The sequence below is a fragment of the Puma concolor genome, chromosome A2 (assembly GCF_028749965.1).
Source record: "Puma concolor isolate L17-30 chromosome A2, mPumCon1.1.hap2, whole genome shotgun sequence".
Lineage (NCBI taxonomy): Eukaryota > Metazoa > Chordata > Mammalia > Carnivora > Felidae > Puma > Puma concolor.
In genome coordinates, this window is record NC_141668.1 from 171,876,446 (window position 1) to 171,891,728 (window position 15,283).

Sequence of the window (15,283 nt, forward strand, 5' to 3'; positions counted from 1 at the left end):
TGTGCAGGTGTGTTATACACGCTTAACACGCACAAGTCCCTGGTCAGTTACGCAGTTTGCGAGAGCTTTTTCCGTTTTTTGTTTTTGCAAACGTCTGTTCCTAACGTTGGTATGTTTACACGTGACCTTGACTTCTGGGATTTGCTCCTGGGCTTGGTATGACTTGGGGATGTATCTTTTCTCCCTGGGACGGATGGTGCTCTTGATACTGTGAATGCCTAGCGGGTCCTTACTGCCCGAATTGCCACACTCCTCTGGATTCCCAGGTGGACATGGGTCTGTTTCAAGCTCCTCTTGTCTGTGGATCAAGCCTGGTTTTCCAAGTGACAGCTTTGTAGCCTAACGGTGGTACACGTCTCCCCTGTGCCTCCGAACGTCCATATGTTGTTTGCCAAAGGAAGCCAGACACAGAAGGTCATGTCCCATGTGACTCCACTCACGGGGGGGTCCCGTCCACAGAGACAGTAGATGGTGGGAGTGGGGGGTGTGGTGGGGGGCGGGGAGTCAGTGCTTCGTGGGGAGAGTCTCAGTTTCGGGAGATGGAAGGTTCTAGAGACGGATGGAGGGGGTGGCTGCATGACAGTGTGAGTGCACTTGCCGCCCGTGAGCTGTGCGCTTAGATGTGGTACGTATTCCGTACATTTTAACCACAGTGAAAAAAAACAAAAAACGACTTGGTTATTGTGTCCTTCCCCCCACAGTGGGGTTTTGTGTTTTGTTTCGGTTTATCAATACTTAGTTTGTGTGTTTTGTTTTGGGGGGGAGCATAGCTAGTTACTGAGGTGTAGCTGACAGGGCGTCACTGGTTGTGCACCTGAAATTAACGTGACTCTTGGCTGTTCTTGAATATGGACTTCGTACAGGAACAGGGGTGCCTGGGGGGCTCTGTTGGTTAAGTGTCCGACTCTTGATTTTGGCTCAGGTCACGGTCTCACAGTCCCGGGAGAATCAGGCTCTGCACTGTGGGATTGTTTCTCTCTGTTTGCCCCTCCCCTGCTCATGCCGCGTTTTCTCAAAATAAACGAACTTAAAACGAATGTGTAAAAAATCCTTTTGCTTTTGGTTGAGTTTGCTTGGTGTCTGAAGCCGGGTGCAAACCTCTGGCCCATCTGCACATGAAGGACTTTGGACAACTTTGAAGCTCCGTTCGAAGTCGGCAGAGTTCCGGGCGTAGAGGCCATGGACGTTCCTGTCATTCTGGTGCAGGGGGTTTTTTGTTGCCTCAACCTCCATGCCTTCCTTTGAGAATTCATCCCTTTTGGGGACCAGATCCTGGCTATGCCATTGAGTATAACCTCCCTAAGATTGGTTCAGGTTGGGCTGTTGCTCAGACACCTGCCTCAGGCCTCATGGAAGAGGTGCCCCCTCCTTGGATACGGGTGGATTGAGGAGGGGGGCCCCGGTGTTCACATGGCCCCAGGCCCCTGTGACATGCTGTGAGCTGGGTCAAGCCTGGCCTGAAGCTGGCCCCAAACCAGTAAATTACCAGGCACCTCATGAACAGCATCCAGAGGCCTTCGTTTACAGGCCTGGCCAGACTTCAGGGGGAGGCTTTTCATGACCCTTGCTGTTTGAATAATGCCCGTTAAGTGGAAAGCTGCTGTCTGGCTGAACACAGAATACAGTTAAATGGTCTTATCTGAGCTTTTTAATTTTTTTTTTTTTAATTTACTTATTTTGAGAGAGAGCCCACGAGCTGGGAGGGGCAGAGAGGGGGAGAGAGAATCCCAAGCAGACCCTGTCAGCGTAGAGCCTGACGTGGTGCTCGATCCCATGAACCAGGAGATCATGACCTGAGCAGAAATCAAGAGTCTAAAGTTTATTTTGAGAGAGCAGGCAGGGAAGCGGCAGAGAGAGGGAGAGAGGGACAGAATCCCAAGCAGGCTCCACACTGTCAGCACAGAGCCCAACGCAGGGCTCAGTCTCACAAACTGAGATCATGACCTGAGCCGAAATCAAGAGTCAGACGCTTAACCAACTGAGCCAGCCAGGCGCCCCTCTTCTGACCCTCTTAAAGCATATATAGGGTGGGCGTGCTCTTTTCCGTGAAGAGCCAGACCATAGGTATTCTCGGCCCCGGGCCAGACGGCCCCTGGGTGCTTACTCGGCTCTGCAGGGACCTGGGCAGCGCGTGATGAGGTTTGGCTGCGTGCAGTTCCGCGTTGGGCTGTTTGCCGGCTCGGTGATCTCCTTTTCCAGATCTTTCTTAGCTGCTGCCGGGGAGGGCCAGGCAAGCTGTTGCAGAGCATTCTGACCGGCACCGCTGCTGCTTTCTAAGCCTGGGGTGCGCGGCAGGTTCCGGGGGGCTGCTCTGTGTCAGGAGGGGAAGGCCCCTCCTGCCACTTGTGTGTCTTGATGGGCGCGAATTCCGTCTGCTTTTCCGCTGCATATGAAGAGTTGGATCTTCCCAGTGCCCAACCGTCCTCGGCCCTCCGGCATAAACCCAGCTTGGGGGGGTGGTCTCTGAGCTGGGTGGGGGGTCAGTAACAGGAATTGGGGGCAGGGGTCCTCTTCTGCTCCAGGCTGAGGGTTCACAGTGCCGTCTCCGAAGGTGGCCACAGAATTTAAACCTGTTCCTCAGGCACACTGGCCCCGTTTCCAGGGCTGGTGGTTGCCACACTGGACGGTGGACGGACAGCATTTCTTTCATCTGGAAGGTTCTACCGAACGGTGCTGGGCTAGAAGTTTCTATGAAGTGGTTGTTTGAGGTTGTGTCTGCACAGCTGGTCTCAAAGGCCACTGGAGCTCACACAGCTACAGTGGAACTTCTGTGTCCTCTGTGTCCCTACCCCCAGCCTGCCACCACCAGAGAAGATAGGCTCGGATTTTAAACTTTATTTTAAGCAGAGTAAATGTGCATGTGAAAGACGTACATCGTGACCAAGATGGAGCTCACCACGTGCCTAAACCCCAAGCGTCCCGACTCGGTTTTCCAGGAAAGCAAGGGCGTGGTGCTGCCACTGGCCGCTGCTCTCTGGCTTTCAGAGTGGCCTTCGGTGGTGGCCCAGCGGTGAGAGGTCAAGGCAGAGCTTGTAGGCCCACAGGGCAGCTGGCCCCGGGGGCAGGGCCACGCGGCAGGGACGTCCGAGGCTTCTCTGAGCACACAGTCAGTCCCCAGACGACTGGACAGCGGGATCTCCCAGCGTGGCTGGGTCGGGTCGCCAGGGCACACGGGCAGACGGAGCGGGCTTCGACCTCACCCAAGTGCCCCGGAAGCTTCTGGAAGAGGCAGCCGGCAATGCCCTCACCGGTATGGGCTTGAAGGAAGAGGCCTCCCGTGGCCTCCCGGTGACTGGACACCCACAGGGATGGGAGCCGGGAACACACGGCGTGCCCCGCGCCCCAGCCTACACAAACTCGGGCTGCCTCTCGTGGCCGGTGCCCGCTGCGATCTGCCCACCGTGGAGCCACGTGACGGGCAGTCCGACCTCGGCCACATTGTTGCACTGATTGGTGTTGAACTCGGAAAGCTGCTCTGCCAGGCCCTCTCCGGCCCCGGCCCCCAGCTGCTCCTCGCTGCTGCTGCCCTGGGCCTCCTCCACGCTGGCCTCGCTGCCCTGCTTCTCCAGGAAGCTGAGGCGGTACGCGCCCCTGCCCGCCGGGGACGGCAACTCCGAGGCCTCCTCCCCCTCGGAGTCGGAGTCGTTGGAGGCCACCTGGGATTCTGCGAAGCCAAGGAAGGTGGGGTGGGGGCAGAGAGGCCAGTCGCGCCGTGACCAGGAGGGACCTGGGGTCCACCGCCTGACCCGCCGTCCTCTCGCCCGGCCCGCTCCCCGCCCTGGGACCACCCACCCGCAGGCCGAGGTGCAGGCTCAAGGCCCAGGGCACCCACGTCGGTGTCTACAGAATGCCGCAAAAAGGTGTCTCTTTGCTGGTATTGGCAACAAATCAACAGTTGATACAGGAGATGTCCCTGCCCATGGGGCATGTGGCCCCCTAACACCGCACGGTCTGCCAGCGGGCACCCAGGCTGCCCCGCTCACCTGGACCCCCGTCTGCAGCCTCCTCCCGCAGCGGGAGGGCAGCCCCTGCACCCGCCTCCGGGCACGGCGCCTGCACCCCATCCTCAGCCTGCCGGTCATCCGCGTCCTCCTGTGGGCGGCAGAATGTGGTCAGCCGGGGTCCGGGATTCTGGCCCCTCCCAGGCTCTGTTCTCCGTCTGGTCAACTAAACACCCGGCGCGCGGATGGCCCGATGCCAGTGTGCCCGGTGTCGCTAAGCAGCTGCGACTCGCCCACGTGGGGCAGAAAGCCGAGGTCCCGTGTGGACCCCAGTGTGCCCTGCCGCCCCGAACACACACCCCCTGGAAGAGGGCCTTCCGCGGGGACGGGAGCACAGGAGCACGAGGCTCGAGAACAGAGCGGACGGGGCTGGCAGACAGGAGATCGGTGGCACGAGATTGCAACCCAGCAGCCAGGTGAGCTGGCAGGTTGGACCCAGCTGGGCAGCACGCGAGCGTGAGGACGTGCTGCAGGCGGCACAGAGACGGGAGACCCACGGGGCCGGGCCGAACGCGAGGTCCGAGGTGGGCTCCGGAGGCGGGCTCCGGAGGCGGGGGTACGGCCACAGGGCCTTTGCACCAACAGTGGCTCTCCCTCAAGGGTCGAGCCCTTCCTCCATCAGTTCTTTGCTTAAAAGATGCCTCCAAGGCCACTTCTGACCACCCGGCCCGAAGCAAGCGCGTCAGTCGTTCTGTCTCCGGCCCGGCCCCCTGCTCAGAGCGGGCAGCCCTGCAGTCTGCCAACACAACACCCTCCCCCGGCCCCCAGGCACCTCGGGCTCCTCCTCGAAGACCAGGTCGTAGTGGGCGATGAGGGTCTCCACGATGCGGGCCTGGTGGGGGTAGTCCACCAGGGAGGACAGGGACACGGTGGCCTCGGTGGGCCTTGGCCGCAGCAGCGTGGGTCCAAACACGATGCCCAGGTTCCCCGGGGTCATCTTGTTGTCCTGCTCCACCTCCACGATCCTGGGGGCCACGCGGGCGCGGGAGCAGGTGTGAATGGCTCCCCCAGGCCCCCCCCACAACCCGGACCCCTGCCAGGCCGGCCCTCACCTGCGCAGGTGTCGCAGCAGGTACCGCAGCGTGGCCCTGTTCTCGGGCGGCAGGCCCTGCAGGCGCTCCCGCAGCCGGCCCGCCATGGCCACGGCTGCAGCCTCGCTCTCGGCGGCGTCGGGCCGGCCCCGTGATGCCGCCTTGGCCTCGGCCTCCGCCTTCAGACTGTCCTTGGCCAGCCCCACGAGCTCGTGGTAGAGGCGGAAGGAGATGAGCGGTTCGGGCAGCTGTGGGTGACGGGTCGGACGGGGTCAGAGGCCCCCGGCCCAGCAGTACCCCCCCCCCCCCCGCCCACCCCCAGTCCCGGCTCAGCGGGCACCCGGCCCCACCTGGCGCAGGTAGAGTTTGAGGACGTTGCTGACGTCGTGGGGCGAGGCCTGGGACAGTTCCACCAGCTCCTTGCCGTTCTCGAAGTCCTGGCACAGCTTCTCCACGCGCGTTTTCACCCCGTTGACACGGTAGATGCCCTGTGGGGGCTGCGGTCAGCACGGCCCCCGCCCGCCGCCCCCCCCCCAGCCCCCCCGGGACGAACCCCCCGCTGCTGCCCCGGGGCTGGTCACCTTGGTGTGCAGCGCCCGCCGCTCGATCTCACCGATGCACTTCTTGACGATGAAGGGCACGCCGTCGGGCGTGCCACGGGCCGCCTGGCCGAAGTCCTGGCCGAAGAGCTGCAGGCGGCCTTGGAGCTTCTTGTGGCCGCACTGGATGGCCAGCGTCTCCAGACACTTCTTGTGGCAGGCCAGGCAGCACTGCGGCGGGCGGCGTGTCAGCGACCCCCTCCCAGCGCCCTCCTGACCCTCACTCGCTCGTGGCGTCTCCGGAAGCGCCACCGCTCCCGTCTCACTCTGTCTCCTCGGCTGGGGCACACGCCTGCCTAGGCGGGTGCCTGCCACCCCAGCTCCTTCCTTCCAGACGCCTCGCTTTTCCTGCCGGCAGCCCGGCGGTCCTGCCTCCGGGCCCTGGGCGCTCCCCCGGGGCCCTCCGGTCTCCAGATGCTCCCCTCTGCTCCCGGCTGAGCGGGACCCCCCCCCCCCCCCCCCCCCGAGCACGTAGCCCCAGCCGTCCCCCGAGCTCGACCCACCTCCTCGCACTCAGCGCCCTGGAAGTAGACGTAGCTGTTGCATTCCCTGCACTTGGCTGGCGTGCGCAGCTTCCGCAGCCGGTGCGTTCGCGCCGCTTTGGACAGCCCCACGTGGCGGAAGGGCCCGCTGGGCACGGCCACCGGCAGCTCGGGGGCCATGCCGTTGAGGTCGGCTGCGGGGCGGGGCGAGCAGTGAGTCTCGCGGCCGCAGGCCAGCACCGGGCCCACCGGCCTCCCCCTGACACCGGGCCCGGGGGCCCCCTCACCCTGCTCGAAGGCTGATGACTCTGCGCTGCCGTCCTGGTCCTCCAGCTCCTCGCCGGATGACATCTGCTGCAGCTTCTTGAAGTCCCCTGCACGGGAGACTGGCGTCAGGCACCCCGAGCCACGAGGGACCCTCCCCAGAGGGCTCACGGCCACCACAGCGTCCCATCACCCCCCGGCTGCCCCAGACGCCCGGCAGGCGGGGGCCTCCTCACCTGAGCCAGGGCCGGGGTCCAGGCTGCCGTCGGAGTCCGCGGTGCTGCTGGGCCACGACTTGTGCACCTGGTGGCCACGCCCACCTGCAGAAGGAGGCGTCTCCAGTGGGGGCCGCGGGGAGGCCACGCCCACCCCGCACTGCGCCAGGCGCTCACCCCTGCGGTCCTTGGCCAGCGCCCCCTCGGTGGGCCCGCTTTCCTCCTCGGGACCGCCAGCGGCCTCTGTCCCCACGGCGTCGCCGACGTTGAGGCTACCCTTCCGGGTGCGCATGACCGGAGACCTGGTGGACCGAGCCAGAGGGAGGGGACGGGACGGGACGGGGGTCACGGAGGCACTGCAGGCGGGAAGCCCGGCCCCCGCGGGGCCCGTGCCGCTGGCCGTACCAGGTGTTGGTGGAGACGTAGGGCTCGAAGTCGTAGCGCACGTCCGGCTCATCGCCCCGCTGCAGCTGGCACACGTGGGAGGCATACTGCTGGCCGGGGTCGTACAGCTTGCTGCTCTCGCACAGCATCTGGAAGTGCACAGGCAGCGGGGCCGTCTGCATGTGCATCATCTGGTAGTAGGAGATGGTGGCCTGCGGGCGGGAGGGCGGGTGAGCCGCGCCGACCGGGCCCAGGGCCCCCCTGCCCCCCGTGGCCAGAGCGCGGGGCCGCACCGACTTGATGGTCTGGTCGCTCTGCCGAATGACCTCCTGGATCTGCCGCAGCACGGTCACCTTGGCGTCCTCCAGCTCCTGCTTCTGCGTCTTGGCATCGGCCACACATGTGCGGTAAGTGGCCATGGCCTCCTCCGCCTGCACGGGGGCAGAGGGGTGCCCAGAGATGCCTCAGCCCGGCCTCGGCTCCCGAGACGTCGCCAGGCCGGCCGCAGGAACCGAGGCGGCAGAACGGGCTGGGACGCGTTCCCACGGGACACGCAGCCTGGGCCGGCGCCGCGGGGTTCTGCTGCCAGGGCCCCCTCCTTGTCTGCGCTCACCTTGTTCTTGGCCTCCTCCTCCAGACGCCTCCGCTTGTCCAGGGTCTTGGAGGCCGCGGCCCCGGGCCCCGTGCCTGCCTGCTCCTCCTCGGCCTTGGCTGCCAGGAAGCGGGCCTTGCTGTGGTCCTCACAGCGCTGCCCGTAGCCCTGCTTGGCCTTGCGAAGGTTGGACTCGGCCTCTTGCTGCGGGCAGGAGGGTGAGGGCGCCAGTCCAGAGCCGGGCTCCGGCCGGGCTCCGCCTCCCGGCCCCTGTCCTCGACCACCCCCATCAGCCACCCACACATCTTGTGCCCACGGCCCCGCGGGGCAGACAGAGGCCCTACCCGAGAGTGCACAGGAGAACAGGAGGGGACGCCTGCCTACGGAACCTGGGAGGAACGGGCGTCCGGTGTGCCCACATCACAGCCCCCACAGCTGAGACCTCCACCCGCCCCCGCCAGAGTGGTGGCCACCCTCCCGTCTCTCACTTCCCCTCTTACGCAGGAGAGGTGTAAAGCCACCCCGGCAGGAAGCCGGGCGCCCTGAGGGTTGGTCAGAAACATGGCGAGTCTTCTGGGGGCCACGCCCCAGCCCGCGCTGTCAGAGGCTTAAACGTACAGAAACTAGCTTGTGCGAATACCAGGGGAAACGTGGAGAGGGTCTGAAAACCATTTCGCTGTGGGAAGGCCTTGAACACGGGACACAGACCCAGAAACCACACAAGAAAAGGCCACGGCTGACACGCTCAGGCTTCTGGCCGGCAAAACAGGCCAAAGGTAGAGTCAAAAGTCAAAGACGATAAACCGGGGGTGGGGGGGGGGGTGGTCCGTAACTCACATCAGCAAGGGCTGAGATCATGTCAAGAGCTCTGACAAATCAGTAAGAAAGAAAGAAAGAAGGCATCATCCAGCCCAGAATGAGCAAAGGGCAGGAAACAAGTGTTTCGAGCAGGGAAGCAGAGGGAGCTCAGGAGAGGCTCACACGTTCACACCCTCCCCCAGCCGTCCCGCTTTGGGCACCCATCGGAGACACACGTCCGGTCGCAGGTCCGAGAGATGGACGCGAGGTGTCACAGCGCTGGTGTCTGAAACACCAACAGCCCAGCGGTGACGGGAAGGTAGCAGTAGGATTTAGTGAACTAAGTCCAGTGGCCTCCACAGCTGAGCACCTGGAGCGGAAGATGCTCCCCCCCCCCGCCCCCCGCCCCCAGATTGAGGTGCCCAAGCCTCCGGCCACGGGACGGGGTGTGAAGGGCCAGGAGCAGAAGAGCCAACCCGACACGCTGGCGAGCATACGGAAGGGGAGGGGCGCTTGCTGGAAGGCGGTGGGGGGGAGGTTTTCACTGAAGGCCCCGTTAACGTAGCTGGGAAACACACAGATGCTTCCCGCTTTGGAAAAGTCTAAAACCAAACCGGGGGGAAGGGACGCGAAGGAAGCTGGCGCTCGCACCAGACCCGCTGCGCCTGCGCGGGGGGGGGGGGGGGGGGGGGGGGCGCACTGGCTCCCCACTCCTCCCTGCACCGCCGCGGGTGGCAGCCCGGGATCTCTCCCACGCAGGGCCCGCGCCCCCCTCGGGCGCCACTGCCAGCCTCCTGCGGGCACCGGAGGCCACAGCGCCGGGCCCCTCCCACCACCCCGTCCCCGCCGGCCTACCAGCTTCCTCTGGGCACGGTGCCACGACTCCTTAATCTCCTTCCTGCGCTTCTCATGCTCAAGCCGCCTCAGGCTCAGGGGCTGGTGGGGGGGGGGGGGGGCACAGACCGTGAGCGAGGGGGGCCCCGGCACACCCCCCGCCCGCCCGCCCGCCCGCCCGGCCGCCCGGCCGGCCCACCTGGATGAAGGTCTGGTTCTGCAGCGTGCCCACCGCCTGCACCATGTTGTGGCCGAACTCCAGCTCCTGCTCTAGCGCCAGGGAGTAGATGGACAGCAGGGGCATGTGCGGCTGCGGGGTGGGGGCGGCGGTCACGGAGGAGGGCCTGGGCGGCCCCCCTTCCCCGGGCCGTCAGCTGCCGCTGGCACCCGCGGTGCAGGCGGGCGGGCGGGCGGGGGGGGGGGGGGCCCTTCCCTGTGGCCCCTCTGGGGGGCGTGGAGACGCACACCCAGGCCCCAGGGACCCCACCTCCTGCATGACACTCTGTCTGCAGCTATGCACGATCTTCTGCAGGCCTTTGGCGAAGTCCATCTCTGCGGGCGGGGGCGGCGTGAGTGCGGGGCTGTGGGGGCGGCGCCTTCCCCCGGCCCCTCACCCCGGGCCGCTCTTACCCAGCATCGTCCGCTTCTCCAGGTAGCCGATGAGGTCCTTCATGTACTTGGCCATGTTCTTGGCATACAGCAGCGCGGCATCCACACCGCCTTCGCAGCGCTGCAGCAACATGTCCACCTCCTCGGGGGGCAGGCAGCCTGCGGGGCGCCCGCTTAGCCTGGCCCGACGCCCCCCCTCCCTCCCCGCCCGCCCGTCGGGCCAGCGCCCGCCCGCCCGCCCGTCGTGTCTCACCGTCACAGTCGTCGGTGCTGGGGGTGGAGCCCTCGCTCCCCTGCGAGTACAGGCTCTCCATGGTCTGTGTGGGCGGGGGACGCGGGTGAGTCGCCCCCCTCCACCCCCCGGCAGAGAGGGACGGCCCCCAGAGGACACGGGAGTGACTCACCCCACCCTGCTCACCTGGCTGGGGTCCCCAGGGGGCACCGACAGGAGGGTGCTGCTGTCCACTTCCCCCATGAGGAACTCGGACACGCTGCAGGGCAGGGCAGGGCAGGGTGAGTGCCGAGACACATGCGGCCCCGGGCCCCCCAGCCTCGCCCCAGCAGCCCCACAGCACTCACGTGCTACTGAAGGAGACAGCAATGGTCTCCAGGGCCTTCTCAAACTCCCGCTTGTCAGACTCATTGTTGCACTCGTAATGGAAGGCTGGCGGGCAGAGACAAGGACGAGGCGGCTGACCCACTTCTGGAGGTGACCACCCCTGCCTGCCTGCGGCCACCTGAAGGGAGCTCCCAGACCAGGGGAGCAGGAGGGCAGCTGTGCCTGTCAAACTGCCGTGCGCCCTTCACAACCCGCTTCGAACGGCCCCTCCCCCAGGCAGCCCTCCCCGGGGCCTCTGGAGCCCTCACCACCCTGCCCCAGCTGGCTGACCTCTGATCTTGGCAATGAGGGTGCCCGCGGCAGTGAGCGTCTCCACGGTGTTGAGCAGCGGGAACCTGGAGATGATCTGTCGCATCACACGAAGGGCCTCCCCCAGGCACTCGTGGGCCAGGGGCCGGCGCGCCTCCAGCAGGTCTGTGGGGCACGGTGGGTGTGAGCAGGGAGGAAGCGCCTGGCCCCAGGAGAGCCAGGGGCCTGCCCCCTCCTCAGGGCTCCTGTCCCAGGATGGGGAGACTGAGGCAGAGGTGGGGAGGGCAAAGCCCACTGTGGGGCCTCAGGTGAGGCACAGTCCCTCTGGGCTGCGGGCCGGGGCCACGAAGGCCAGACCACGGCTCAGGCAGTCCCTTCTCAGAATTTTCTCTTCATGTCCTTCAAGAGACCAAACTCCGGCTCGTCCTTCAAGCTGCAGGCCTGGTGCCCCCTCCTCCGTACAGCCCACCAGGCCCCTTTCCTGCCACAAGCTCACGGGGCTGCTCAAGTTTCTGTCCAGCTCTGGACCTGCCCTGCCTCCTGCCACGATCTGCTCTCCCCTGCCAACCACCCCGTGAGGCAGGTGCCGTCACCATCCCCATTCTGTAGATGAGGAAGCTGAGGCACAGAGAGGGGCAGGGCGTTCTCAAGGATGATGGAGCTTTTCTGTGTTCACCAGCTCTGCAGGTATGAGAACTCCAGACAGGAGGACCCCAGGTGGCCTTATCTCCAGGGCAATGGGGAGCCATAGAAGGTGCTAGAGCAAAGCAGGGCAAGGGCAGATGTGTGTTTTGGAACGTGCCTTTCAGTGCCCTCCATAAACAGTTTTGTTTTTTTAAGATTTTAGTTTTAAGTTATCTCTGTACCCAACCTGGAGCTTGAACTCACAACCCCAAGATCAAGAGGCACACACTGTGGGCACCCGGGTGGCTCAGTCGGTTAAGCACCCAGTTTTGGCTCAGGTCGTGATCTCGTGATTCGTGGGTTCAAGCCCCACATCGGGCTCTGTCTGCCTGGAGCCTACACTGGATTCTGTGTCTCCCTCTCTCTCTAACCCTCCCCTGCTCACTCTCTGTCTCTCTTAAAAATAAACATAAAAGAAAAAAAAAATACAAAAAAGCCACACGTCTACGGGCGGAGCCAGCCAGGCGCTCCCCCACAGTCTTCGTTACCGTGTGTGCAGACGACACTGTGTGCAAAACACGTGCCATTAGAACCACAGGAGTCAGTGGAAGGAGAAGGGCCGACTGCAGACACGAGACACAGAGGCAGCCTCACCTCCTGCGGCCCCCGCGCCCCGACTCCGAGCCTGGCAGACGCCGTTCAAGACACCAGGTAGAGCCTCGTGGGCACGGAGGACCCCACTGAAAGCCACCTCCGGGGCGACCCCAGCACCTCACGCCCAAGCACACGCTCGCTGCCTAAGACGACTTGGAGGGGGGGGGGTGGCTTCAGGAAGCCAGGGAAGCCAGCCATGGGGGGCGGGGGGCACAGGCACACCCCTTCCCGAGAAGGTCCTTCCCCACACCTGCACCTGCCCCGGCCCCGCAAAGCCCAGGCGCCCCGGACGTGCTGCCAGCCGGACCAGGGGACCCTGCACTGTCTCCTCACCTGGGGCTCCACCCAGAGTGGGTCTTACTGTCCTCACAACCATCACAATACGCCGAGGACATCGGACCCCCGCCAGCTACCCCGCAGGCCCCGTCGTGGCCCCATTTCACAGAAGAGACACCTGAGCTCAGAGGAGGAGGCCCAGCAGGGGAAGGGCCCAGACTCAACCCACATCCTCTCTCGCAGGTGCCCAAAGCGGGTAGAAGGGCGCCCCTGCCCCGGGCCCAACCTCCCTCAGGACGCAGCCTGGCTCGGCCCCGCCCAGGCCCGGCCTCCAAGGAAGCAGAGGGATCAGGATCGAGAGGAACCAGGAACTGAGATTAGAGAGTTTCCCCAGGAAACAGCTCCGGCCCCCGCCTGGACCAGATAACCCTGGGGGGCTCCCACCTCCCGACCGGCAGGGCCAGGCCTCCGCTGCCGGGAAGGTCGGATCCCAGCTCCCGCCCCTCCTTGGCTGGAAGAGCCGGGGGTCAGGGCCCGACGAGGGGCCTCTGTTTCCTCATCTGTAAAGCGGGCGCCTGGGGGAGCGGGTCAGAGCACTTGGCACGGTCCTGGCACTGCGGTTTCTGGGAGGAGCGGGCAGGGCCACGGGCTGCGCACGAGGTGCCAGGGACAAACAGGAAGCGGATGAAAATAACTCGGCAGGAAGCTGGGCCGTCAGCGCCGCACGCAGGAGAAAACGGAACTTCCATCCCGCAGGCCACTGGCTCCCCCTCATCCCCCCCGAATCTGTCCCCGGCCAGACCTCAGCCCACCTCCAGTCCACGCGGGTTCCAACCTGCAGGGCGGACCTTGTCCAGCCCCGGCTCTGACACTTCCTGTGGTCCCCCGTTGCCCGCAGGATCACATCTGGGGTCCTTCACCACACGCTTCACACACCCCGAAACCTGTTCCCCTAAGCACATCTCCATCTTGGGTCTGAGCTTGCACACGTGACGTTCCCTCTGCCCCGGTGCCTTTCTCTCCTGGTGGCCACCCAACTCCTACACACCCCTCGGAGCCCTAGCTGCGGTGGCATCGCCTTCTGAGCCTCGCTGACCCCCCACCCAGGCCCCGGGGCCCCTGCCGCTTCTCACCCTCATGCAGAACGCACTCCTTGAGCTTCTCCAAGCCTTCGGCAAAGCGGCCCACGTCGGCCAGCAGGTGGGAGATGTCCTCCACGGTGTCGGGGCACGGCCCCTCAGGGGGCAGCTCGGCGGGGCTGGTGGTGGTCAGAGGGCTGCGGTGGCCCCGGCCTAGCGTCCAGGTGCTGGATCCGGACAGCGGGAAGCCAGCAGCGCTGGCATGGCGGCTCAGGCTGGTGGGCCGCTTGAGTGTACCCGTGGCCTTGGCATTTGAGGCTGCGCCTGGTGGCTCCAGGCTGGGTCCGAGGGACACATCAGCCCCGTCTTTCCTGGGCAGCTCCTGGGAAGGCGGGGGAGGAGGGTGACGCAGGTGCTCTGGCCCGGGCACCGCCTCAGTTTCCCCAGAAGTACAGCGGGGCTCCGGAGGGTCTTCGGCCTGACCCCACGGGGATCAGAGGCCAGAGGTCAGAGGGCTGAGATTTGGTGCCCTGCCCCGCCCACACCTGTTACCCAACATCCTCTTCCCCAGCTCTTTCACAAACAACCGTCTTTGCCCAAACCACAGCCAGGGGTGGGGCCTGCGAGGGCGTGGGGGAGGGGCACCCCACTTCCTGGTGGGGCAGGGAGGGCTGGGAGGGGGTCCTCAGCCCCTGCAGCCCCCTCTGGCTGCTGCACACACACCTCCTCCCTGGTGGAGACACCTCTGTCGATTCCTGTAGACCCCCAAGCCCCACGGACACGCCCAGGCCTCGTAGAGTATCCCCAAACTTCGTGGCTCTCCAGACCCGAGAGAGGCACCCCCCGGCCCTACACCCCACGGATCCTGTGTTGTGCTCTGCACCTCTAACCCTTGGGCCCAGTGGTTTTGCTATGGCTCTCAAACCCCGACGGCACCATTGCCCCCAGGCTCCCTGACCACCGCCCTGCGGAGCCCCAGGCCCAATGCCGCCCTGACCCGGGCACCCTCCCACCTACTCCCTGGGCCCCACGGCCGGCCCTGGTCCAAGCAGAGGGATGTGGGGGTCGACCCAAAGCGCTCCTACCGTGGTGAGCTGAACGCCAGGGTCCCGGCCTTTCCTGCGTGGCCCATGCAGTCCAGCCCGGTGGGGGCTGTAGCTGGCGTGAGTCCCCCGCCTGCCCAGCATGGAGCTGCTGGGCCCCCAGCACAAGGCGCGCGCCCCTGGGCCCCTGCCGCCTGGGGGTTACTCCAAGGCCCCCGCCCGCTCTGCGCTCCCCAGAGAGGCTCACTCACCCCCAAGGGCTGTGGGCTGGGGCTTCCCGCCCGGTTCTTTTTGGAGATGGAAGGGGTTTTCATAAGCTCCCGCTTCTTCCTGGAGAACATGGTGGGACCTGGGCCCAGTGGCCCAAGACAGGCGGGCCGGGGTCACGCAGGCTGGGGGTCTCAACGCTGCGGCTCTCCCTCCTGGCTGCCTCGGGGCCACATTGCCGCCGGCCACCCCCTCCCCAGCTGTCAGGCCCACGTGACAGGCCCAGCCCTCATTGGCGGGCCCTCCCCCGAACAGGAAAAGGCCTCCGGAGGCGGTGAGTGACAGAGACGCAGACCTGCCCCCCACCACCCTCCCTGGCCTCAGCCTGGCCCTCCTCACAGTGGGCTTGAAGGTGGGGTCCCGGGTGCCACCCCCAGCTTCCGCTTTCGGGAGCTCTGCGCATGTGCCGGCCAGGGTGCCTGCGCCCTGCACTGATGCCCCGGTGCGTGGCGAGGGCACACGCAGATGCCCAGGCGCGGCCAGGAGTACGCACACACGCGTGCACAAGGACACGTGCTCGGACGTCATGAAGCCCGCACGTGGAACGGACAAGCCAGGGCTTCCCTCTCAGACCCTGAGCTTGGACACACGCTATCCAGGCCGCCCGTTCTCCCTCCTCTGGCCACCGGGCAGCACAGGGCACAGCAGGCCACCGTCCCCAGC

The 15,283-nt window shown here is 65.4% G+C and overlaps 1 protein-coding gene across 1 annotated transcript; it reads right to left on the minus strand.

Annotated features, from left to right (window-relative positions):
* Positions 1-2,820: 2,820 nt before the first annotated feature.
* ARHGAP45 (Rho GTPase activating protein 45) lies at positions 2,821-14,945 on the minus strand. The gene is made up of 23 exons (XM_086699736.1): positions 14,605-14,945; positions 13,365-13,692; positions 10,699-10,842; positions 10,389-10,473; positions 10,228-10,300; positions 10,063-10,126; positions 9,831-9,968; positions 9,688-9,752; positions 9,400-9,510; positions 9,222-9,302; positions 7,590-7,772; positions 7,270-7,407; positions 6,998-7,188; positions 6,770-6,894; positions 6,614-6,697; positions 6,401-6,487; positions 6,135-6,307; positions 5,614-5,802; positions 5,383-5,520; positions 5,054-5,280; positions 4,774-4,966; positions 3,984-4,092; positions 2,821-3,664 (listed from the first exon to the last, which is right to left on the minus strand). Exons 1-23 carry the CDS (start codon positions 14,692-14,694, stop codon positions 3,348-3,350), a joined length of 3,333 nt encoding a protein of 1,110 aa, XP_086555862.1. The 5' UTR covers positions 14,695-14,945; the 3' UTR covers positions 2,821-3,347.
* Between the last annotated feature and the right edge of the window lie 338 nt (positions 14,946-15,283).